General features: G+C 46.5%; 1 protein-coding gene across 1 annotated transcript in view; it reads left to right on the forward strand.

The window, feature by feature from the left end:
• LOC110536532 (nuclear receptor coactivator 2) overlaps positions 1-25,000 on the forward strand; it is a 216,400-nt gene that overhangs the window by 150,703 nt on the left and 40,697 nt on the right. The window contains exons 8-10 of the mRNA XM_090189179.1: positions 1,832-1,972; positions 2,487-2,634; positions 8,492-10,190. Coding sequence (XP_090045305.1) covers positions 1,832-1,972; positions 2,487-2,634; positions 8,492-10,190 — 1,988 coding nt within the window. The remainder of the gene's footprint in view (positions 1-1,831; positions 1,973-2,486; positions 2,635-8,491; positions 10,191-25,000) is intronic.

Here is a 25,000-nt window from a genome sequence, read left to right on the forward strand (position 1 = left end):
GACTGGTACGACCAGACAGATTATAACCAATCACATTAGTCTTTAAATGAGGTTTCCAGTGACAAAGTAACTTTTCTCAAGGTGTCACTGTGAAGAGATATGGTAGAGAGAGAGTGTTGTCTGAGTGCCAGCCCAAAGCCTGGTCAGTACCCAACCCGTGACCCTGGTGTACTGCTGTCCCAAAGCCTGGTCAGTACCCAACCCGTGACCCTGGTGTACTGCTGTCCCAAAGCCTGGTCAGTACCCAACCCGTGACCCTGGTGTACTGCTGTCCCAAAGCCTGGTCAGTACCCAACCCGTGACCCTGGTGTACTGCTGTCCCAAAGCCTGGTCAGTACCCAACCCGTGACCCTGGTGTACTGCTGTCCCAAAGCCTGGTCAGTACCCAACCCGTGACCCTGGTGTACTGCTGTCCCAAAGCCTGGTCAGTACCCAACCCGTGACCCTGGTGTACTGCTGTCCCAAAGCCTGGTCAGTACCCAACCCGTGACCCTGGTGTACTGCTGTCCCAAAGCCTGGTCAGTACCTAACCCGTGACCCTGGTGTACTGCTGTCCCAAAGCCTGGTCAGTACCCAACCCGTGACCCTGGTGTACTGCTGTCCCAAAGCCTGGTCAATACCCAACCCGTGACCCTGGTGTACTGCTGTCCCAAAGCCTGGAGCCTGTAGTCTACCTGCAGTCTACCTGTAGTCTACCTGTAGTCTACCTGCAGTCTACCTGCAGTCTACCTGCAGTCTACCTGCAGTCTACCTGCAGTCTACCTGTAGTCTACCTGCAGTCTACCTGCAGTCTACCTGTAGTCTACCTGCAGTCTACCTGCAGTCTACCTGCAGTCTACCTGCAGTCTACCTGTAGTCTACCTGCAGTCTACCTGTAGTCTACCTGCAGTCTACCTGCAGTCTACCTGTAGTCTACCTGCAGTCTACCTGCAGTCTACCTGCAGTCTACCTGTAGTCTACCTGCAGTCTACCTGCAGTCTACCTGCAGTCTACCTGTAGTCTACCTGCAGTCTACCTGTAGTCTACCTGCAGTCTACTTGACCGCTCTGTTTCAGCCTCCATGCACACTGGACAGGGAGTATCAAATCAAATCAAATGTATTTATATAGCCCTTCGTACATCAGCTGATATCTCAAAGTGTTGTACAGAAACCAAGCCTAAAACCCCAAACAGCAAGCAATGCAGGTTTAGAAGCACGGTGGCTAGGAAAAACTCCCTAGAAAGGCCAAAACCTTGGAAGAAACCTAGAGAGGAACCAGGCTATGAGGGGTGGCCAGTCCTCTTCTGGCTGTGCTGGGTGGAGATTAGAAACCTAGAGAGGAACCAGGCTATGAGGGGTGGCCAGTCCTCTTCTGGCTGTGCAGGGTGGAGATTATTAACCCAGAGAGGAACCAGGCTATGAGGGGTGGCCAGTCCTCTTCTGGCTGTGCCGGGTGGCGATTATAAACCTAGAGAGGAACCAGGCTATGAGGGGTGGCCAGTCCTCTTCTGGCTGTGCAGGGTGGAGATTATAAACCTAGAGAGGAACCAGGCTATGTGGGGTGGCCAGTCCTCTTCTGGCTGTGCCGGGTGGAGATTATAAACCTAGAGAGGAACCAGGCTATGAGGCGTGGCCAGTCCTCTTCTGGCTGTGCTGGAAGTATGACAGAACAGCGTGTGTGAACGACACAGGGAGGAGGTCTATGAGTGTGTAAAACAGATGGACAGATAGTGTGTGTGGGTGTGTGTGTGTGCGCGCGCTTGTGTGCATGTAAGCTCAATAACCTGACCTCATGCGTGTGAGCATTTGTGATCAGTAGCCTGACTCTCTCTATCTCCGCTGTGTCCCTAGGTAAGATCACGTCACTAGACACCAGTCTTCTGAGAGCCTCTATGAAGCCTGGCTGGGAAGACCTGGTGAGGACAAGTATCCAGAGGTTTCACCTACAGAACGACGGAGAGATGTCCTTCGCCAAGAGACACCAACAAGAGGGTGAGACTACCAGACGAGGCCTATATCATCTTGGACTACCAGACGAGGCCTATATCATCTTAGGCTACCAGACGAGGCCTATATCATCTTAGACTACCAGACGAGGTCTATATCATCTTAGACTACCAGACGAGGCCTATATCATCTTAGACTACCAGACGAGGTCTATATCATCTTAGACTACCAGACGAGGCCTATATCATCTTAGACTACCAGACGAGGTCTATATCATCTTAGACTACCAGACGAGGCCTATATCATCTTAGACTACCAGACGAGGCCTATATCATCTTAGACTACCAGACGAGGCCTATATCGTCTTAGACAATCACAACACATCATGTTAGTCCTTGAATCCAAAGCTCCGTCCATGAATTTGAGTGGTTACATTTCTCCAATATCGTCACTCAGCTATTTACCAAAACATGTGATGGGGTGACTGCTTTGTTGTCGTTTGGATCCCAGATTTCTTTTTTAACACGGTAGGTCGTTCCCCGTGTGTGTCTCTTTCCAGTGTTGCATCACGGCCAGGCATTCAGCCCCATCTACAGGTTCTCTCTGTCAGACGGGACCATCGTGTCGGCTCACACCAAGAGCAAGCTGGTCCGCTCCCCTGCCACCAACGAACCCCAGCTCTACATGTCTCTACACCTGCTACAGAGGTACGAACCCTAACCCCTGACCCCTGACCCCTAACCCCAGCTCTACATGTCTCTACACCTGCTACAGAGGTACGTACCCTGACCCCTAACCCCAGCTCTACATGTCTCTACACCTGTTACAGAGGTATGTACCCTGACCCCTGACCCCTAACCCCAGCTCTACATGTCTCTACACCTGTTACAGAGGTACGTTCCCTAACCCCTGACCCCTGACCCCTAACCCCAGCTCTACATGTCTCTACACCTGCTACAGAGGTATGTACCCTGACCCCTGACCCCTAACCCCAGCTCTACATGTCTCTACACCTGTTACAGAGGTACGTTCCCTAACCCCTGACCCCTAACCCCTGAACCCCAGCTCTACATGTCTCTACACCTGTTACAGAGGTACGAACCCTAACCCCTGACCCCTAACCCCAGCTCTACATGTCTCTACACCTGTTACAGAGGTACGTTCCCTAACCCCTGACCCCTAACCCCTGAACCCCAGCTCTACATGTCTCTACACCTGTTACAGAGGTACGAACCCTAACCCCTGACCCCTGACCCCTAACCCCAGCTCTACATGTCTCTACACCTGTTACAGAGGTACGTTCCCTAACCCCTGACCCCTAACCCCTGAACCGCAGCTCTACATGTCTCTACACCTACTACAGAGGTACGTACCCTGACCCCTGACCCCTAACCCCAGCTCTACATGTCTCTACACCTGCTACAGAGGTACGAACCCTGACCCTTGATCCCTAACCCAGAGCGTGGTTTACATGAGGGTTTCGGGGTGTAACTAGTGGTTTACATTAGGGTTTCAGGGTGTAACTAGTGGTTTACATGAGGGTTTCAGGGTGTAACTAGTGGTTTACATTAGGATTTCAGGGTGTAACTAGTGGTTTACATGAGGGTTTCAGGGTGTAGCTAGTGGTTTACATTAGGATTTCAGGGTGTAACTAGTGGTTTACATGAGGGTTTCAGGGTGTAACTAGTGGTTTACATTAGGATTTCAGGGTGTAACTAGTGGTTTACATGAGGGTTTCAGGGTGTAGCTAGTGGTTTACATGAGGGTTTCGGGGTGTAGCTAGTGGTTTACATTAGGGTTTCAGGGTGTAACTAGTGGTTTACATTAGGGTTTCAGGGTCTAACTAACCTGTCTGTCACTCTGTGGGGACCTGTCTGTCACTCTGTGGGGACCTGTCTGTCACTCTGTGGGGACCTGTCTGTCACTCTGTGGGGACCTGTCTGTCTCAAGGGGTGTGGGGGGGGCATTAATCGGGGACTGAACTACACACTGAATAGAGGATGCTCCTTTGTCCCAAATGGCGACTTTGACGGGGGTGGGGGCCACATGGAAATCTGAACTCATCAGGAGGGGCAGCAGTATGTTTACGTACCCACAGTCCACTGCTTTGTGCAATTAATCCGTTTGTGCAGTTAAAATACTTTAAATTACTTTGTGCAGTTAAATTACTTTAAAATACTTTGTGCAGTTAAATTACTTTAAATTACTTTGTGCAGTTAAATTACTTTAAAATACTTTGTGCAGTTAAATTACTTTAAAATACTTTGTGCAGTTAAAATACTTTGTGCAGTTAAATTACTTTAAATTACTTTGTGCAGTTAAATTACTTTGTGCAGTTAAATTACTTTGTGCAGTTAAATTACTTTAAAATACTTTGTGCAGTTAAAATACTTTAAAATACTTTGTGCAGTTAAATTACTTTGTGCAGTTAAATTACTTTAAAATACTTTGTGCAGTTAAAATACTTTAAAATACTTTGTGCAGTTAAAATACTTTGTGCAGTTAAATTACTTTAAAATACTTTGTGCAGTTAAAATACTTTAAAATACTTTGTGCAGTTAAAATACTTTGTGCAGTTAAATTACTTTAAAATACTTTGTGCAGTTAAATTACTTTAAAATACTTTGTGCAGTTAAATTACTTTAAAATACTTTGTGCAGTTAAATTACTTTAAAATACTTTGTGCAGTTAAATTACTTTAAAATACTTTGTGCAGTTAAAATACTTTGTGCAGTTAAAATACTTTGTGCAGTTAAATTACTTTAAAATACTTTGTGCAGTTAAATTACTTTGTGCAGTTAAATTACTTTGTGCAGTTAAATTACTTTAAAATACTTTGTGCAGTTAAAATACTTTAAAATACTTTGTGCAGTTAAATTACTTTGTGCAGTTAAATTACTTTAAAATACTTTGTGCAGTTAAATTACTTTAAAATACTTTGTGCAGTTAAATTACTTTAAAATACTTTGTGCAGTTAAAATACTTTGTGCAGTTAAAATACTTTGTGCAGTTAAATTACTTTAAAATACTTTGTGCAGTTAAATTACTTTAAAATACTTTGTGCAGTTAAATTACTTTGTGCAGTTAAATTACTTTGTGCAGTTAAATTACTTTAAAATACTTTGTGCAGTTAAAATACTTTAAAATACTTTGTGCAGTTAAATTACTTTGTGCAGTTAAATTACTTTAAAATACTTTGTGCAGTTAAAATACTTTAAAATACTTTGTGCAGTTAAAATACTTTGTGCAGTTAAATTACTTTAAAATACTTTGTGCAGTTAAAATACTTTAAAATACTTTGTGCAGTTAAAATACTTTGTGCAGTTAAATTACTTTAAAATACTTTGTGCAGTTAAATTACTTTAAAATACTTTGTGCAGTTAAATTACTTTAAAATACTTTGTGCAGTTAAATTACTTTAAAATACTTTGTGCAGTTAAATTACTTTAAAATACTTTGTGCAGTTAAAATACTTTGTGCAGTTAAATTACTTTAAAATACTTTGTGCAGTTAAATTACTTTGTGCAGTTAAATTACTTTGTGCAGTTAAATTACTTTAAAATACTTTGTGCAGTTAAAATACTTTAAAATACTTTGTGCAGTTAAATTACTTTGTGCAGTTAAATTACTTTAAAATACTTTGTGCAGTTAAATTACTTTAAAATACTTTGTGCAGTTAAATTACTTTAAAATACTTTGTGCAGTTAAAATACTTTGTGCAGTTAAAATACTTTGTGCAGTTAAATTACTTTAAAATACTTTGTGCAGTTAAATTACTTTAAAATACTTTGTGCAGTTAAATTACTTTGTGCAGTTAAATTACTTTGTGCAGTTAAATTACTTTAAAATACTTTGTGCAGTTAAAATACTTTAAAATACTTTGTGCAGTTAAAATACTTTGTGCAGTTAAATTACTTTAAAATACTTTGTGCAGTTAAAATACTTTAAAATACTTTGTGCAGTTAAATTACTTTAAAATACTTTGTGCAGTTAAATTACTTTAAAATACTTTGTGCAGTTAAATTACTTTGTGCAGTTAAATTACTTTGTGCAGTTAAATTACTTTAAAATACTTTGTGCAGTTAAAATACTTTAAAATACTTTGTGCAGTTAAAATACTTTGTGCAGTTAAATTACTTTAAAATACTTTGTGCAGTTAAAATACTTTAAAATACTTTGTGCAGTTAAAATACTTTGTGCAGTTAAATTACTTTAAAATACTTTGTGCAGTTAAATTACTTTAAAATACTTTGTGCAGTTAAAATACTTTGTGCAGTTAAAATACTTTAAATACTTTGTGCAGTTAAATTACTTTAAATTACTTTGTGCAGTTAAATTACTTTGTGCAGTTAAATTACTTTAAAATACTTTGTGCAGTTAAAATACTTTGTGCAGTTAAATTACTTTAAATTACTTTGTGCAGTTAAATTACTTTGTGCAGTTAAATTACTTTAAATTACTTTGTGCAGTTAAATTACTTTAAAATACTTTGTGCAGTTAAATTATTTTAAATTACTTTGTGCAGTTAAATTACTTTAAATTACTTTGTGCAGTTAAATTACTTTGTGCAGTTAAATTACTTTAAATTACTTTGTGCAGTTAAAATACTTTGTGCAGTTAAATTACTTTAAATTACTTTGTGCAGTTAAAATACTTTAAATTACTTTGTGCAGTTAAATTACTTTAAAATACTTTGTGCAGTTAAATTACTTTAAATTACTTTGTGCAGTTAAATTACTTTGTGCAGTTAAAATACTTTAAATTACTTTGTGCAGTTAAATTACTTTAAAATACTTTGTGCAGTTAAAATACTTTGTGCAGTTAAATTACTTTAAATTACTTTGTGCAGTTAAAATACTTTAAATTACTTTGTGCAGTTAAATTACTTTAAAATACTTTGTGCAGTTAAATTACTTTAAATTACTTTGTGCAGTTAAATTACTTTGTGCAGTTAAAATACTTTAAATTACTTTGTGCAGTTAAATTACTTTAAAATACTTTGTGCAGTTAAAATACTTTGTGCAGTTAAATTACTTTAAATTACTTTGTGCAGTTAAATTACTTTAAAATACTTTGTGCAGTTAAAATACTTTGTGCAGTTAAATTACTTTAAATTACTTTGTGCAGTTAAATTACTTTGTGCAGTTAAATTACTTTAAATTACTTTGTGCAGTTAAAATACTTTAAAATACTTTGTGCAGTTAAATTACTTTAAAATACTTTGTGCAGTTAAATTACTTTGTGCAGTTAAATTACTTTGTGCAGTTAAATTACTTTAAAATACTTTGTGCAGTTAAATTACTTTAAATTACTTTGTGCAGTTAAATTACTTTGTGCAGTTAAAATACTTTAAATTACTTTGTGCAGTTAAATTACTTTAAAATACTTTGTGCAGTTAAAATACTTTGTGCAGTTAAATTACTTTAAATTACTTTGTGCAGTTAAATTACTTTAAAATACTTTGTGCAGTTAAAATACTTTGTGCAGTTAAATTACTTTAAATTACTTTGTGCAGTTAAATTACTTTGTGCAGTTAAATTACTTTAAATTACTTTGTGCAGTTAAAATACTTTAAAATACTTTGTGCAGTTAAATTACTTTAAAATACTTTGTGCAGTTAAATTACTTTGTGCAGTTAAATTACTTTGTGCAGTTAAATTACTTTGTGCAGTTAAATTACTTTAAAATACTTTGTGCAGTTAAATTACTTTAAAATACTTTGTGCAGTTAAATTACTTTAAATGACTTTGTGCAGTTAAATTACTTTAAAATACTTTGTGCAGTTAAATTACTTTAAAATACTTTGTGCAGTTAAATTACTTTAAATGACTTTGTGCAGTTAAATTACTTTAAATGACTTCACTAAATGCATTGTACCATTAGTCTGGGCCGGCCCTAGACGTTTTTGGGCCCTACGTGAGATTTGGTTGGTGGGGCCCCCCGTCTCGCGGGGAAAACATTTTACTGTCCCCCAACTTGATGGCAGAGAGAGAACACATTTTCATGTCATTCTGTTAATTTTTCCATGGAGGCGTAGAGAGAATGTTGCTCATTTCCTGCAATTCTACACAAGACCTATGCCATGTTAATTTGATATCTGAGTGAGAGTGACTAACAACATCAATGTGCCCCCCCCCCCTGGAGTTTAGGGCCCCTGGGCACGTGCCCTCGGTCAGTATTCAGCCATGATTACTACAGATTTAGATAGCTGGCTAGACTAACTCACCAATCTAAACATAAATGTTAGCTGACATAACATGAGGAAAACTGCTGATGTATGTTATTGTACTATTCTAACTCAACAGTAAGTTAAGACCCCGACTGAGTTGTTTTGGTCGGGGGTCCCTGGTTTTGGCATTTGTTCTGCGAGCCTACAAAAGGCTGAGCAAGTTAACCAGCCCTATATAATGGTACTACTGTTGCCCAGAGCTCATGGGGTGTCATTTGGGACGTGTGTGTGTGTGTGTGTGTGTGTGTGGAGGATAAAGTTTGTTAGCAGCAGGTTGCCAGTTTGTGTAGGTTAGTAGTTACTACTCTAAATATGGCTGTATCTTCCTCCATCAGGGAACAATCAAGGTCTGATCTGGGCCCGGGTCAAGACATGGGGCCCGGTGGACAGGGGCCAGGGATCAGCCCCAACCCTTCCATAACCCCTCCAACCCAGGGGACCCTCTCTGGTTTGGGCCCCCAGGGACAGGACACTACAATCAGCTCCAACAGCACGTTCTGTTCCCCTCCTCATGGAAGTCCAGGGTCCAGAGAACCAGGGCTCGGAGCCATGGGGCCAGGGTCCAGAGAACCAGGGCTCGGACCCATGGGGCCAAGGTCCAGAGAACCAGGGCTCGGACCCATGGGGCCAGGGTCCAGAGAACCAGGGCTCGAAACCATGGGGCCAGGGTCCAGAGAACCAGGGCTCGGAGCCATGGGGCCAGGGTCCAGAGAACCAGGGCTCGGAGCCATGGGGCCAGGGTCGGAACACATACAGGACTACCACTACGGCTGCCCCCCCCAGCCCATGGGCCACTCCGGAGGGTTACAGGGAGGCATGAACCTCCACATCCACCCTAACCATCAAGGGGCTAATTGGAGGATGAGCAGCCCGTCTCGAAGCAGCCCTAGCCCAGCCGGAGGGGCCCATCTGGGGCAACAGATTTCTATGTTGTCCCCTAGGCACAGGGCAAGTCCAGGGATGGCAGGGAGCCCTCGCTTGGCCCCAAGCCTGCACTCGCCCTCCCCTGTGGGGATGGCTGGGTCTGGAACAGGGGTTGCAGTAGGAGGTAGCGGTCCTGCGGCTAACAGTCATGCTAACAGTCATGCTAACAGCCATGCTAACAGCCATGCTAACAGTCATGCTAACAGCTATGCTAACAGCCACAGCTACGGCAGTAGTTCTCTGTCGGCCCTGCAGGCTCTGAGTGAGTGTCACGGGGTCAGAGAAGGCAGTGGTGAACACACACACCCTCACGGCGCAGGGGGCCAGCATCCTCAAACACACGCCCTGGGATCACCTGACAGGAAGACGATGGGATCGCCCGCTGGGATGGCGTTGGGATCAGGAGTCAACCCTCACATGATGTCGAAGCTTGGCGGCGGTAAGGGAAATGGGGACTCTTTGGGCAGAGAGCAGGAACATGGTCAGGGTGGACAGTATGACCAGAGACATACAGATGGGAACGGTACCCACGGTAACCATGGTACCCACGGTAACCACGCTGACATCACAGAGGAGAGGGATGGCCTCGACGGTGGCTCCGGCGCACAGAGCCGTAGACAACGCTGTGACAACAAGGGCCACACCAAACTCCTCCAGCTTCTCACCACCAAGTCCCAACCCCTCGACACCCCTTTGTCCCCCAACGGAGGAGGGGACCCCAAGGACCCCTCGTCAGGGCTGGGGGGCCCTTACGCTCCAGGGGCCCCAGGGGGCCACGCCACCTCCCTAAAGGATAAACACAAGATACTTCACAGGCTGCTCCAGAACAGCACCTCTCCTGTGGACCTGGCCAAGCTCACTGCTGAGGCCACGGGCAGGGAGCTGGGGGAGCAAGGTGGGTGTGGTAACAGACAGACGGGACACGGTACGGACGGGAACCTCACACCCAAACAGGAGCCCCTGAGTCCCAATAAGAAGGACAACGCCCTGCTGAGGTATCTGATGGATAAAGAGGACAGTGGGATGAAAGCGAGGCAGGGGAAGACGGAGGGAGCAGGAGGGCAGGTGAAGACGGAGAAACAGGATTCAGGATACGACCGCGCTGAACAGGTGAGTGGCCGGAGGATCATGTGCCGTAGTCTCTGTGATATCTTCCCTGCCGTAGTCTCTGTGACATCTTCCCTGCTGTAGTCTCTGTGATATCTTCCCTGCCGTAGTCTCTGTGATACATTCCCCTCTGTAGTCTCTGTGATATCTACCCTGCCGTAGTCTCTGTGATATCTTCCCTGCCGTAGTCTCTGTGATATCTACCCTTCCGTAGTCCCTGTGATATCTTCCCTGCCGTAGTCTCTGTGATATCTTCCCTGCCGTAGTCTCTGTGATATCTTCCCTGCCGTAGTCTCTGTGATATCTACCCTGCCGTAGTCTCTGTGATATCTACCCTGCCGTAGTCTCTGTGATATATTCCCTGCCGTAGTCTCTGTGAAATATTCCCTGCCGTAGTCTCTGTGATATCTTCCCTGACGTAGTCTCTGTGATACATTCCCCTCCGTAGTCTCTGTGATATCTTCCCTGCCGTAGTCTCTGTGATACATTCCCCTCCGTAGTCTCTGTGATATCTTCCCTGCCGTAGTCTCTGTGATACATTCCCCTCCGTAGTCTCTGTGATATCTACCCTGCCGTAGTCTCTGTGATATCTTCCCTGTCGTAGTCTCTGTGATATCTTCCCTGCCATAGTCTCTGTGATATCTTCCCTGCCGTAGTCTCTGTGATACATTCCCCTCTGTAGTCTCTGTGATATCTACCCTGCCGTAGTCTCTGTGATATCTTCCCTGCCGTAGTCTCTGTGATATCTACCCTTCCGTAGTCCCTGTGATATCTTCCCTGCCGTAGTCTCTGTGATATCTTCCCTGCCGTAGTCTCTGTGATATCTTCCCTGCCGTAGTCTCTGTGATATCTACCCTGCCGTAGTCTCTGTGATATCTACCCTGCCGTAGTCTCTGTGATATATTCCCTGCCGTAGTCTCTGTGAAATATTCCCTGCCGTAGTCTCTGTGATATCTTCCCTGCCGTAGTCTCTGTGATACATTCCCCGCCGTAGTCTCTGTGATATCTTCCCTGCCGTAGTCTCTGTGATACATTCCCCTCCGTAGTCTCTGTGATATCTTCCCTGCCGTAGTCTCTGTGATACATTCCCCTCCGTAGTCTCTGTGATATCTACCCTGCCGTAGTCTCTGTGATATCTTCCCTGTCGTAGTCTCTGTGATATCTTCCCTGCCGTAGTCTCTGTGATATCTTCCCTGCCATAGTCTCTGTGATATCTTCCCTGCCGTAGTCTCTGTGATACATTCCCCTCCGTAGTCTCTGTGACATCTTCCCTGCTGTAGTCTCTGTGATGTTAAAGAAGGCTCCTTCCTGTAGCTCACAATATGAAGGCTGAATACCACTATTGTCCTCTGGGCTGTGAAGAGACACACCAGTCATAGGCTACTGAGCTGTCACATTGTCATTTTCCGTCACATTTTGTGACATTCAAAATGTAAAATCTCAATGGGATATAAATAAACTATACATTTACATATCCAGTGATATTTCAAGTCAGATGCATTACACCGATGGTATGATGGAGAATGTCAGAAGAGGATGTTAGAACAGAATGTCGGAACAGGATGTTGGAATGTTAGAACAGAATGTTGGAATGTCAGAACAGAATGTTGGAATGTCAGAACAGAATGTTAGAATGTCAGAACAGGACGTTGGAATGTCATAACAGAATGTTGGAATGTCAGAACAGAATGTTGGAATGTCAGAACAGAATGTTGGAATGTCAGAACAGAATGTTGGAATGTCAAAACAGGATGTTGGAATGTCGGAACAGAATGTCGGAACAGGATGTCAGAACAGGATGTCAGAACAGAATATCGGAATGTCAGAACAGGATGTGGGAATGTCAGAACAGGATATGGGAATGTCAGAACAGGATGTTGGAATGTCAGAACAGGATGTCAGAACAGGATGTCAGAACAGGATGTCAGAACAGGATGTTGGAATGTCAGAACAGAATGTTGGAATGTCAGAACAGAATGTTGGAATGTCAGAACAGAATGTTAGAATGTCAAAACAGGACGTTGGAATGTCAGAACAGAATGTTGGAATGTGAGAACAGAATGTCGGAACAGGATGTCAGAACAGAATGTTGGAATGTCAGAACAGAATGTTGGAATGTCAGAACAGAATGTTGGAATATCAGAACAGAATGTTGGAATGTCAGAACAGAATGTTGGAATGTCAGAACAGAATGTTGGAATGTCAGAACAGAATGTTGGAATGTCAGAACAGGATGTGGGAATGTCAGAACAGGATGTGGGAATGTCTGAACAGGATGTGGGAATGTCAGAACAGGATGTTGGAATGTCAGAACAGGATGTCAGAACAGGATGTGGGAATGTCAGAACAGGATGTGGGAATGTCAGAACAGGATGTTGGAATGTCAGAACAGGATGTCAGAACAGGATGTCGGAACAGAATGTCAGAACAGGATGTCAGAACAGAATATCGGAATGTCAGAACAGGATGTGGGAATGTCTGAACAGGATGTGGGAATGTCAGAACAGGATGTTGGAATGTCAGAACAGGATGTCAGAACAGGATGTGGGAATGTCAGAACAGGATGTGGGAATGTCAGAACAGGATGTGGGAATGTCAGAACAGGATGTGGGAATGTCAGAACAGGATGTCAGAACAGGATGTGGGAATGTCAGAACAGGATGTGGGAATGTCAGAACAGGATGTGGGAATGTCAGAACAGGATGTGGGAATGTCAGAACAGGATGTCAGAACAGGATGTGGGAATGTCAGAACAGGATGTGGGAATGTCAGAACAGGATGTCAGAACAGGATGTGGGAATGTCAGAACAGGATGTGGGAATGTCAGAACAGGATGTCAGAACAGGATGTGGGAATGTCAGAACAGGATGTGGGAATGTCAGAACAGGATGTGGGAATGTCAGAACAGGATGTTGGAATGTCAGAACAGGATGTCAGAACAGGATGTGGGAATGTCAGAACAGGATGTGGGAATGTCAGAACAGGATGTCAGAACAGGATGTGGGAATGTCAGAACAGGATGTGGGAATGTCAGAACAGGATGTGGGAATGTCAGAACAGGATGTGGGAATGTCAGAACAGGATGTGGGAATGTCAGAACAGCTGCTAGCAAGCTGAAAGAGAAGACAGGGTGTAATGAGGTACAATGGATCCACCCTAGAAAGTAGGGCCAGCATGATACCAGTATCGTGGCAAAGGAAACGAAACACGACACAGACTTTACATCTTCAGGAAAAGAGCCCTAATGTTGGAAACAATCATCATTATGGTGTCATCCAGACATTTATTTTACAAACTATAGCACACAATAAGTTACATACAGGAGGTTATCAGGACCCAAAGAGTTAGGTCTGCTTCGGGTTGTCATTTTAGCCATGGAACAAATAGTGCAATGCTGGGAGCATCCCGTCCCTACTAAAGAAGGAAGGGTGTAGGGTGTAGGGTGTAATGTACTACTGGGGATACACCCTAAAGAAACTGAAGGAAGGGTGTAGGGTGTAATGTACTACTGGGGATACACCCTAAAGAAAACAGTGTGTTCTCTTTCTCTGCCTCTTAAGTAAACCCCTCCAGCGATTAATTACCACAGTAAAAAGAGAGGTGGAAATTCCTGCTTTCGTTATTGGATCATGAGGAGAGCACTGTTTAAGTAGTGTTGGGTAACGGCGGCCGAAAACTCCTCTTGGAACTAAAACCTGTTTCTTTGTCAGAGGAGTATTGGTTGGCAGCAGGGATGTTTCACTGTAGGGGTAGGGTGCTTGCCGTCTATGAAGTACCTGCACACACACACACACACACACACACACGCGGGTACGACTGCGAGGTGAGAGATGGTGGCAGAAGGACGTTTTACCTCAACCGCCAGGGTAGCCTAGTGGTTAGAGTGTAGAGGCTGCAGGGTAGCCTAGTGGTTAGAGTGTAGAGGAGGCAGGTAGCCTAGTGGTTAGAGTGTAGAGGTGGCAGGGTAGCCTAGTGGTTAGAGTGTAGAGGTGGCAGGGTAGCCTAGTGGTTAGAGTGTAGAGGCGGCAGGGTAGCCTAGTGGTTAGAGTGTAGAGGGGGCAGGGTAGCCTAGTGGTTAGAGTGTAGGGGTGGCAGGTAGCCTAGTGGTTAGAGTGTAGAGGTGGCAGGGTAGCCTAGTGGTTAGAGTGTAGAGTTGGCAGGTAGCCTAGTGGTTAGAGTGTAGAGGTGGCAGGTAGACTAGTGGTTAGAGTGTAGAGGTGGCAGGGTAGCCTAGTGGTTAGAGTGTAGAGGTGGCAGGGTAGCCTAGTGGTTAGAGTGTAGGGGTGGCAGGTAGCCTAGTGGTTAGAGTGTAGAGGAGGCAGGTAGCCTAGTGGTTAGAGTGTAGAGGTGGCAGGGTAGCCTAGTGGTTAGAGTGTAGAGGTGGCAGGTAGCCTAGTGGTTAGAGTGTAGAGGTGGCAGGGTAGCCTAGTGGTTAGAGTGTAGGGGTGGCAGGTAGCCTAGTGGTTAGAGTGTAGAGGAGGCAGGTAGCCTAGTGGTTAGAGTGTAGAGGTGGCAGGGTAGCCTAGTGGTTAGAGTGTAGAGGAGGCAGGTAGCCTAGTGGTTAGAGTGTAGAGGTGGCAGGGTAGCCTAGTGGTTAGAGTGTAGAGGTGGCAGGGTAGCCTAGTGGTTAGAGTGTAGAGGTGGCAGGGTAGCCTAGTGGTTAGAGTGTAGAGGAGGCAGGTAGCCTAGTGGTTAGAGTGTAGAGGTGGCAGGGTAGCCTAGTGGTTAGAGTGTAGAGGTGGCAGGGTAGCCTAGTGGTTAGAGTGTAGAGGAGGCAGGTAGCCTAGTGGTTAGAGTGTAGAGGTGGCAGGGTAGCCTAGTGGTTAGAGTGTAGAGGAGGCAGGTAGCCTAGTGGTTAGAGTGTAGAGGTGGCAGGTAGCCTAGTGGTTAGAGTGTAGAGGAGGCAGGTAGCCTAGTGGTTAGAGTGTAGAGGTGGCAGGTAGACTAGTGTTTAGAGTGTAGAGGTGGCAGGTAGCCTAGTGTTTAGAGTGTAGGGGTGGCAGGTAGCCTAGTGGTTAGAGTGTATAGGTGGCAGGTAGCCTAGTGGTTAGAGTGTAGAGGAGGCAGGTAGCCTAGTGGTTAGAGTGTAGAGGTGGCAGGTAGACTAGTGGTTAGAGTGTAGAGTTGGCAGGTAGCCTAGTGGTTAGAGTGTAGAGGAGGCAGGTAGCCTAGTGGTTAGAGTGTAGAGGTGGTAGGGTAGCCTAGTGGTTAGAGTGTAGAGGTGGCAGGTAGCCTAGTGGTTAGAGTGTAGAGGAGGCAGGTAGCCTAGTGGTTAGAGTGTAGAGGAGGCAGGTAGCCTAGTGGTTAGAGTGTATAGGTGGCAGGTAGCCTAGTGGTTAGAGCGTAGAGGTGGCAGGGTAGCCTAGTGGTTAGAGTGTAGAGGCTGCAGGGTAGCCTAGTGGTTAGAGTGTAGAGGTGGCAGGTAGCCTAGTGGTTAGAGTGTAGAGGTGGCAGGTAAGCATAGTGGTTAGAGTGTAGAGGTGGCAGGTAGCCTAGTGGTTAGAGTGTTGGACTAGTAACCAGAAGGTTGCAAGTTCAAACCCCAGAACTGACAAGGTAGCAATCTGTCGTTCTGCCCCACTGTTCCTAGGCCGTCATTGTAAAAAATAATTTGTTCTTAATAACGGGCCAAACAACAGCCCTCCATTCGTCCAATGCCAAATGAAACAGCCCAGCTGACAACAAACGTTTTCAGAACGTTCCCTTAAGAGTTTCGTTCGGTCATTTAGCTACGGTTTTCATAGGAATGTTTCCAAGAGACCGTTCCCGTAATGTCAAACAGAACCTACCCAGAGAACCTACTAACCTACCTGGTAATAATGTTCACGTTTCGTGAACGTTTCTCCCTCTTTCTCTCCCTCTATCCTCTCTCCCTCTATCCTCTCTCTCTCTCTATCCTCTCTCTCTCTATCCTCTCTCCCTCTATCCTCTCTCCCTCTATCCTCTCTCCCTCTATCCTCTCTCCCTCTATCCTCTCTCTCTATCCTCTCTCTCTCTATCCTCTCTCTCTATCCTCTCTCTCTCTATCATCTCTCCCTCTATCCTCTCTCCCTCTATCCTCTCTCCCTCTATCCTCTCTTTCACTCCCTCTATCCTCTCTCTCTATCCTCTCTCCCTCTATCCTCTCTCCCTCTATCCTCTTTTCCTCTATCCTCTCACCTTCTATCCTCTCTCCCTCTATCCCCTCTTTCTCTCCCTCTATCCTCTCTCCCTCTATCCTCTCTCTATCCTCTCTCTCTATCCTCTCTCCCTCTATCCTCTCTCCCTCTATCCTCTTTTCCTCTATCCTCTCACCTTCTATCCTCTCTCCCTCTATCCCCTCTTTCTCTTCCTCTATCATCTCTCCCTCTATCCTCTCTCTCTATCCTCTCTCCTTCTATCCTCTCCCTCTATCCTCTCTCCCTCTATCCTCTCTCCCTCTATCCTCTCTTTCACTCCCTCTATCCTCTCTCCCTCTATCCTCTCTCCCTCTATCCCCTCTTTCTCTCCCTCTATCCTCTCTCCCTCTATCCTCTCCCTCTATCCTGTCTCTATCCTCTCTCTCTCTATCCTCTCTCCCTCTATCCCCTCTTTCTCTCCCTCTATCCTCTCTCCCTCTATCCTCTCTCCCTCTATCCTCTATTTCTCTCCCTATATCCTCTCTTTCACTCCCTCTATCCTCTTTCCCTCTATCCTCTCACCTTTTATCCTCTCTCCCTCTATCCCCTCTTTCTCTCCCTCCATCCTCTCTCCCTCTATCCTCTCCCTCCATCCTCTCCCTCTATCCTCTCTCTCTCTATCCTCTCTCCCTCTATCCTCTCTCCCTATATCCCCTCTTTCACTCCCTCTATCCTCTCTTTCACTCCCTCTATCCTCTCTCTCTCCCTCTATCCTCTTTCTCTCCCTCTATCCTCTCTCTCTTGCTCCCTCAATCCTCTCGCGCTTTCTTCTCTCCTCTCTCTAAATCTTCTCTCACGCTCTCCTCTATCCTCTCTCGCTCTCTCCCTCTCTCTATCTCTCCCTCTATCCTCTCTCTCCCTCTCTCCTCTCTCCCTCTCTCTATCTCTCCCTCTATCCTCTCCTACTCTCCCTCTATCCTCTCTCTGTTCACAAGCATTTCGCTACACCCGCAATAGCATCTGCTAAATATGTGTATGCAACTAAGAAGTACAATTTGATTTGAGGGCTGAATTATTGATGAACTCAGAGCTAAATGAGAAATCAAAGAGGAGAGGGACTACAGTAGTGGACTGGATGAAGGTCAGAGAGGGACTACAGTAGTGGACTGGCTGAAGGTCAGAGAGGAGAGGGACTACAGTAGTGGATTGGATGAAGGTCAGAGAGGGACTACAGTAGTGGACTGGATGAAGGTCAGAGAGGGACTACAGTAGTGGACTGGCTGAAGTTGAGCTTTGCCTCCCCTCTCCATATGAGACAGGATAGAGTTTGTCCAGCTAATCAACTTCCTTTCACCTCTCCTGGAGTCCGGAGCTGGGCTTCAGCCAGGGTTATACAGGTGCTCTGTGGGAAAGAAGACGTAATCAGCGTCCACTACTGATGACCTCACTACTGCCACCTGCTGTCACTGTTCTTATCATCTGAAGAGAGATACATTTCTTATGTGGCCAAGTAAATGTGTTCTGAATTAGTGGGTTAGGAGAAGTTGGTTCCCTCTCTGACCTTCAGCCAGTCCACTACTGATGACCTCACTACTGCCACCTGGGTTAGGAGAAGTTGGTTCCCTCTTTGACCTTCAGCCCGTCCACTACTGATGACCTCACTACTGCCACCTGGGTTAGGAGAAGTTGGTTCCCTCTCTGACCTTCAGCCAGTCCACTACTGTAATCCCTATGGTTGGCAGCTGGCCAAATGATTTGTGATATGTAGCCATCTAGAAAAGACCTCGTCTGAACTATGTAGGCAGTTGAGAGAATCACAGAGAACCAACCACTGATCTGATGCTGGCCTGTTTTTCTCAGAAGGAAGGAAGGGAGTGAGGTAGGAATGGGCAATTCTTCTTCTGTTTACTTCTTCTCTCGCTCTCTCTCGGTTCCCGTTTCTAGTCGGATGGTCAGAGATCTTCTGTCTGGTATCGTTGGTATTGTTGTTGCAAAATACTTGTTGTCAATCATTTACAGTTTGTGGCACCCTATTTCCTACAGTGAACTAATCTAACCGATGGAGTCTTCCAATGAGAGGAGAGGAGAGGAGAGGAGAGGAGAGGAGAGGAGAGGAGAGGAGAGGAGAGGAGAGGAGAGGAGAGGAGAGGAGAGGAGAGAGGAGAGGAGGTAGAGAGGAGAGGAGAGGAGAGGAGAGGAGAGGAGAGGAGAGGAGAGGAGAGGAGAGGAGGTAGAAAGGAGAGGAGAGGAAGTAGAGAGGAGGAGAGGAGAGGAGAGGAAGTAGAGAGGAGAGGAGGAGAGGAGAGGATGTAGAGAGGCGGAGAGGAGAGGAAGTAGAGGAGAGGAGACAAGAGGAGAGGAAAAGAGGAGAGGAAGGAGAGGAAGTAGAGGAGAGGAAGTAGAGGAGAGGAAGTAGTGGAGTGGAGAGGAGAGGAGAGGGTGGAAGGAGAGGGTGGAGAGGGTGGGGAGGAGGAGGAAGGAGAGGGAGGGGGAGGAGAAGGAGGCGGGGGGAGAAGAGGGATGCGGAGGGAGAAGTGGGATGCGGAGGGGGAGGTGAGGGAGGTGGGTGGGAGGAGAGGAAGGAGGAGGAGAGGGAGGTGGGTGGGAGGAGAGGGAGGAAGGAGAGGAGAGGGGAGTAGAGGGAGTTGGGTGGGAGGAGAGGGAGGTAGGTGGGAGGAGAGGGGAGTAGATGGAGGTGGGTGGGAGGATAGGGAGGAGAGGGGAGTAGAGGGAGGTGAGTGGGAGGAGAGGGGAGGAGGAGAGGAGAGGGGAGTAGATGGAGGTGGGTGGGAGGAGAGGGGGGGAGGAAGGAGAGGGGAGGAGAGAGAGGGACGGAGGGAGGAGAGGGAGGGAGGGAGGAGAGGAGAGGTAGGGAGGAAGAGGCGAAGGGAGTAGAGTAGAGGGAGGTGGGTGGGAGGAGAGGAAGGATAGAAAGCAAGTGATTGGGTTTCTGAGAGGAGGATAGTATGGAAGATAGATAAGGAAAGGAGAAGGATGTAGAGGTGGAGAATATAAGATGGAGGAGGGGAAGACGAGAGGAGAGAAAAGGGGGATGATCAGAGCACATGACATCATCCCTGACCTCATTAAGGTCCTCTCTTCCTGCCATATCTTCCTGTATGCCAGCACCGTTTACTCACTTCCTGTGTGTGTGTGACATTGCCAGAGCAGCACCACCTCTTTATGTGATCAGTGACAAACTCTCCTTTGACTGTGGGCCGGTCCCCTCTCCTTTGACTGTGGGCCGGTCCCCTCTCCTTTGACTGTGGGCCGGTCCCCTCTCCTTAGACTGTGGGCCCGTCCCCTCTCCTTAGACTGTGGGCCGGTCCCCTCTCCTTAGACTGTGGGCCGGTCCCCTCTCCTTAGACTGTGGGCCGGTCCCCTCTCCTTAGACTGTGGGCCCGTCCCCTCTCCTTAGACTGTGGGCCGGTCCCCTCTCCTTAGACTGTGGGCCCGTCCCCTCTCCTTTGACTGTGGGCCGGTCCCCTCTCCTTTGACTGTGGGTCGGTCCCCTGTCCTTTGACTGTGGGCCGGTCCCCTCTCCTTTGACTGTGGGCCGGTCCCCTGTCCTTTGACTGTGGGCCGGTCCCCTCTCCTTTGACTGTGGGCCGGTCCCCTCTCCTTTGACTGTGTTCTGGTCCCCTCTCCTTTGACTGTGGGCCGGTCCCCTCTCCTTTGTCTGTGGGCCGGTCCCCTCTTTTTTGACTGTGGGCCGGTCCCCTCTCCTTTGACTGTGGGCCGGTCCCCTCTCCTTTGACTGTGGGCCGGTTCCCGTCCGGTAACTAGCGCCCCTCTCCTTCCAGTCCTGTCAGGTAACTAGCTCCCCTCTCCTTCCAGTCCTGTCAGGTAACTAGCTCCCCTCTCCTTCCAGTCCGTTCAGGTAACTAGCTCCCCTCTCCTTCCAGTCCTGTCTGGTAACTAGCTCCCCTCTCCTTCCAGTCCTGTCAGGTAACTAGCTCCCCTCTTCTTCCAGTCCTGTCAGGTAACTAGCTCCCCTCTCCTTCCAGTCCTGTCAGGTAACTAGCTCCCCTCTCCTTCCAGTCCTGTCCGGTAACTAGCTCCCCTCTCCTTCCAGTCTATCAGGTAACTAGCTCCCACCCCCTCTCCTTCCAGTCCTGTCTGGTAACTAGCTCCCCTCTCCTTCCAGTCCTGTCAGGTAACTAGCTCCCCTCCCCTTCCAGTCCTGTCCGGTAACTAGCTCCCCTCTCCTTCCAGTCCTGTCAGGTAACTAGCTCCCCTCTCCTTCCAGTCCTGTCCGGTAACTAGCTCCCCTCTCCTTCCAGTCCTGTCTGGTAACTAGCTCCCCTCTCCTTACAGTCCTGTCCGGTAACTAGCGCCCCTCTCCTTCCAGTCATGTCAGGTAACTAGCTCCCCTCTCCTTCCAGTCCTGTCCGGTAACTAGCTCCCCTCTCCTTCCAGTCCTATCAGGTAACTAGCTCCCCTCTCCTTCCAGTCCTGTCTGGTAACTAGCTCCCCTCTCCTTCCAGTCCTGTCAGGTAACTAGCTCCCCTCTCCTTCCAGTCCTGTCAGGTAACTAGCTCCCCTCTCCTTCCAGTCCTGTCAGGTAACTAGCTCCCCTCTCCTTCCAGTCTATCAGGTAACTAGCTCCCATCCCCTCTCCTTCCAGTCCTGTCTGGTAACTAGCTCCCCTCTCCTTCCAGTCCTGTCAGGTAACTAGCTCCCCTCCCCTTCCAGTCCTGTCCGGTAACTAGCTCCCCTCTCCTTCCAGTCCTGTCAGGTAACTAGCTCCCCTCTCCTTCCAGTCCTGTCCGGTAACTAGCTCCCCTCTCCTTCCAGTCCTGTCTGGTAACTAGCTCCCCTCTCCTTACAGTCCTGTCCGGTAACTAGCGCCCCTCTCCTTCCAGTCATGTCAGGTAACTAGCTCCCCTCTCCTTCCAGTCCTGTCCGGTAACTAGCTCCCCTCTCCTTCCAGTCCTATCAGGTAACTAGCTCCCCTCTCCTTCCAGTCCTGTCTGGTAACTAGCTCCCCTCTCCTTCCAGTCCTATCAGGTAACTAGCTCCCCTCTCCTTCCAGTCCTGTCAGGTAACTAGCTCCCCTCTCCTTCCAGTCCTGTCAGGTAACTAGCTCAAGCATTACACATTCCTCCTTTATTCATATTAACATTGCTAGTTTTCAGAAGAGGTGAAAAAGAGAGAGGGGGGGAGAGGTGAAAAAGAGAGAGAAGGGAAGAGATGGAGAGGGGACGAGTTGGAGAGAGAGAGAGGGGAAGAGATGGAGAGGGGATGACATGGAGAGAGAGAGAGGGGAAGAGATGGAGAGAGAGAGGGGAAGAGATGGAGAGAGAGAGGGGAAGAGATGGAGAGGGGACGAGATGGAGAGAGAGAGAGGGGAAGAGATGGAGAGGGGACGAGATGGAGAGAGAGAGAGAGGGGAAGAGATGGAAAGGGGACGAGATGGAGAGAGAGAGAGGGGACGAGATGGAGAGAGAGAGAGAGGGGAAGAGATGGGGAGAGAGAGGGGAAGAGATGGAGAGGGGACGAGATGGAGAGAGAGAGAGGGGAAGAGATGGAGAGGGGAAGAGATGAAGAGAGAAAGGGGAAGAGATGGAGAGAGGGAGAGGGGAAGAGATGGGGAGAGAGAGGGGAAGAGATGGGGAGAGAGAGGGGAAGGGATGGGGAGAGAGAGGGGAAGAGATGAGGAAGAGATGGGGAGAGATGGAGAGAGAGAGAGGGGAAGAGATGGAGAGAGAGAGGGGAAGAGATGGGGGAGAGAGAGGGGAAGAGATGGGAGAGAGAGGGGAAGAGATGGAGAGAGAGGGAAGAGATGGGGAGAGAGAGGGGAAGAGATGGAGAGAGAGAGGGGGAAGAGATGGAGAGAGAGAGAGGGGAAGAGATAGAGAGAGGGGAGGAGATGGAGAGAGAGGGGAAGAGATGGAGAGAGAGAGGGGAAGAGATGGAGAGAGAGGGGAAGAGATGGAGAGAGAGGGGAAGAGATGGAGAGAGAGGGGAGAGATGGAGAGAGAGGGGAAGAGATGGAGAGAGAGAGGGGACGAGATGGAGAGAGAGAGGGGACGAGATGGAGAGAGAGAGGGGAAGAGATGGAGAGAGAGAGGGGAAGAGATGGGGAGAGAGAGGGGAAGAGATGGAGAGAGAGGGGAAGAGATGGAGAGAGAGGGGAAGAGATGGAGAGAGAGGGGACGGAGATGGAGAGAGAGAGTGGAAGAGATGGAGAGAGAGAGGGGAAGAGATGGAGAGAGAGGGGAATAGATGAGAGAGAGGGGAAGAGATGGGGAGAGAGAGGGGAAGAGATGGGGAGAGAGAGGGGAAGAGATGGGGATAGAGAGGGGAAACTAAGTTGGGAGAGGGTGAGAATTAAAGCAGTTGAATGTTGCTCTCTGAGTAGAGCTGTAACAGAGCCGTCTAGAGTGCTGCCGCCTCCTGTTGATTCTTAGACACTACAACTTATTTACTTTCTCTTAGGTCTCTCCTCTCCTTAGGTAGAGTTACCTAAATCAATGTTTTAAAGGTGTGTGTGTGTGTGTGTGTGTGTGTGTGTGTGTGTGTGTGTGTGTGTGTGTGTGTGTGTGTGTGTGTGTGTGTGTGTGTAAATGCAACAGTTTCAACAATTTTGCTGAGTTACAGTTCATAGAAGTCAGTCAATTGAAATAAATGAATGGAAATGAGTTTTGGTATGAAAGTGGATGTGTGTTTTGGTGTGGATGTGTGTTTTGGTGTGGATGTGTGTTTTGGTATGAAAGTGAATGTGTGTTTTGGTGTGGATGTGTGTTTTGGTATGAAAGTGAATGTGTGTTTTGGTGTGGATGTGTGTTTTGGTGTGGATGTGTGTTGTGGTGTGGATGTGTGTTTTGGTATGAAAGTGGATGTGTGTTTTGGTATGAAAGTGGATGTGTGTTTTGGTGTGGATGTGCGTTTTGGTATGAAAAGTGGATGTGTGTTTTGGTGTGGATGTGTGTTGTGGTGTGGATGTGTGTTTTGGTATGAAAGTGGATGTGTGTTTTGGTATGAAAGTGGATGTGTGTTTTGGTGTGGATGTGCGTTTTGGTATGAAAAGTGGATGTGTGTTTTTGTATGAAAGTGGATGTGTGTTTTGGTGTGGATGTGTGTTTTGGTGTGGATGTGTGTTTTGGTATGGATGTGTGTTTTGGTATGAAAGTGGATGTGTGTTTTTGTATGAAAGTGGATGTGTGTTTTGGTATGAAAGTGGATGTGTGTTTTGGTGTGGATGTGTGTTTTGGTGTGGATGTGTGTTTTGGTATGGATGTGTGTTTTGGTATGAAAGTGGATGTGTGTTTTGGAGTGGATGTGTGTTTTGGTGTGGATGTGTGTTTTGGTATGAAAAGTGGATGTGTGTTTTTGTATGAAAGTGGATGTGTGTTTTGGTGTGGATGTGCGTTTTGGTATGAAAAGTGGATGTGTGTTTTGGTGTGGATGTGTGTTGTGGTGTGGATGTGTGTTTTGGTATGAAAGTGGATGTGTGTTTTGGTATGAAAGTGGATGTGTGTTTTGGTGTGGATGTGCGTTTTGGTATGAAAAGTGGATGTGTGTTTTTGTATGAAAGTGGATGTGTGTTTTGGTGTGGATGTGTGTTTTGGTGTGGATGTGTGTTTTGGTATGGATGTGTGTTTTGGTATGAAAGTGGATGTGTGTTTTTGTATGAAAGTGGATGTGTGTTTTGGTATGAAAGTGGATGTGTGTTTTGGTGTGGATGTGTGTTTTGGTGTGGATGTGTGTTTTGGTATGGATGTGTGTTTTGGTATGAAAGTGGATGTGTGTTTTGGAGTGGATGTGTGTTTTGGTGTGGATGTGTGTTTTGGTATGAAAGTGGATGTGTGTTTTGGTGTGGATGTGTGTTTTGGTATGAAAAGTGGATGTGTGTTTTTGTATGAAAGTGGATGTGTGTTTTGGTGTGGATGTGTGTTTTGGTGTGGATGTGTGTTTTGGTATGAAAGTGGATGTGTGTTTTGGAGTGGATGTGTGTTTTGGTGTGGATGTGTGTTTTGGTATGAAAGTGGATGTGTGTTTTGGTGTGGATGTGCGTTTTGGTATGAAAAGTGGATGTGTGTTTTTGTATGAAAGTGGATGTGTGTTTTGGTGTGGATGTGTGTTTTGGTGTGGATGTGTGTTTTGGTATGAAAGTGGATGTGTGTTTTTGTATGAAAGTGGATGTGTGTTTTGGTATGAAAGTGGATGTGTGTTTTGGTGTGGATGTGTGTTTTGGTGTGGATGTGTGTTTTGGTATGGATGTGTGTTTTGGTATGAAAGTGAATGTGTGTTTTGGAGTGGATGTGTGTTTTGGTGTGGATGTGTGTTTTGGTATGAAAGTGGATGTGTGTTTTGGTGTGGATGTGTGTTTTGGTATGAAAAGTGGATGTGTGTTTTTGTATGAAAGTGGATGTGTGTTTTGGTGTGGATGTGTGTATTGGTGTGGATGTGTTTTTTGGTATGAAAGTGGATGTGTGTTTTTGTATGAAAGTGGATGTGTGTTTTGGTGTAGATGTGTGTTTTGGTGTGGATGTGTGTTTTGGTGTGGATGTGTGTTTTGGTGTGGATGTGTGTTTTGGTATGAAAGTGGATGTGTGTTTTGGTATGAAAGTGGATGTGTGTTTTGGAGTGGATGTGTGTTTTGGTGTGGATGTGTGTTTTGGTGTGGATGTGTGTTTTGGTATGAAAGTGGATGTGTGTTTTGGTGTGGGTGTGTGTTTTGGTATGAAAGTGGATGTGTGTTTTTGTATG

Source organism: Oncorhynchus mykiss, chromosome 11, assembly GCF_057628025.1.
Source record: "Oncorhynchus mykiss isolate SJ-2025 chromosome 11, ASM5762802v1, whole genome shotgun sequence".
In the NCBI taxonomy this organism is placed as follows: domain Eukaryota; kingdom Metazoa; phylum Chordata; class Actinopteri; order Salmoniformes; family Salmonidae; genus Oncorhynchus; species Oncorhynchus mykiss.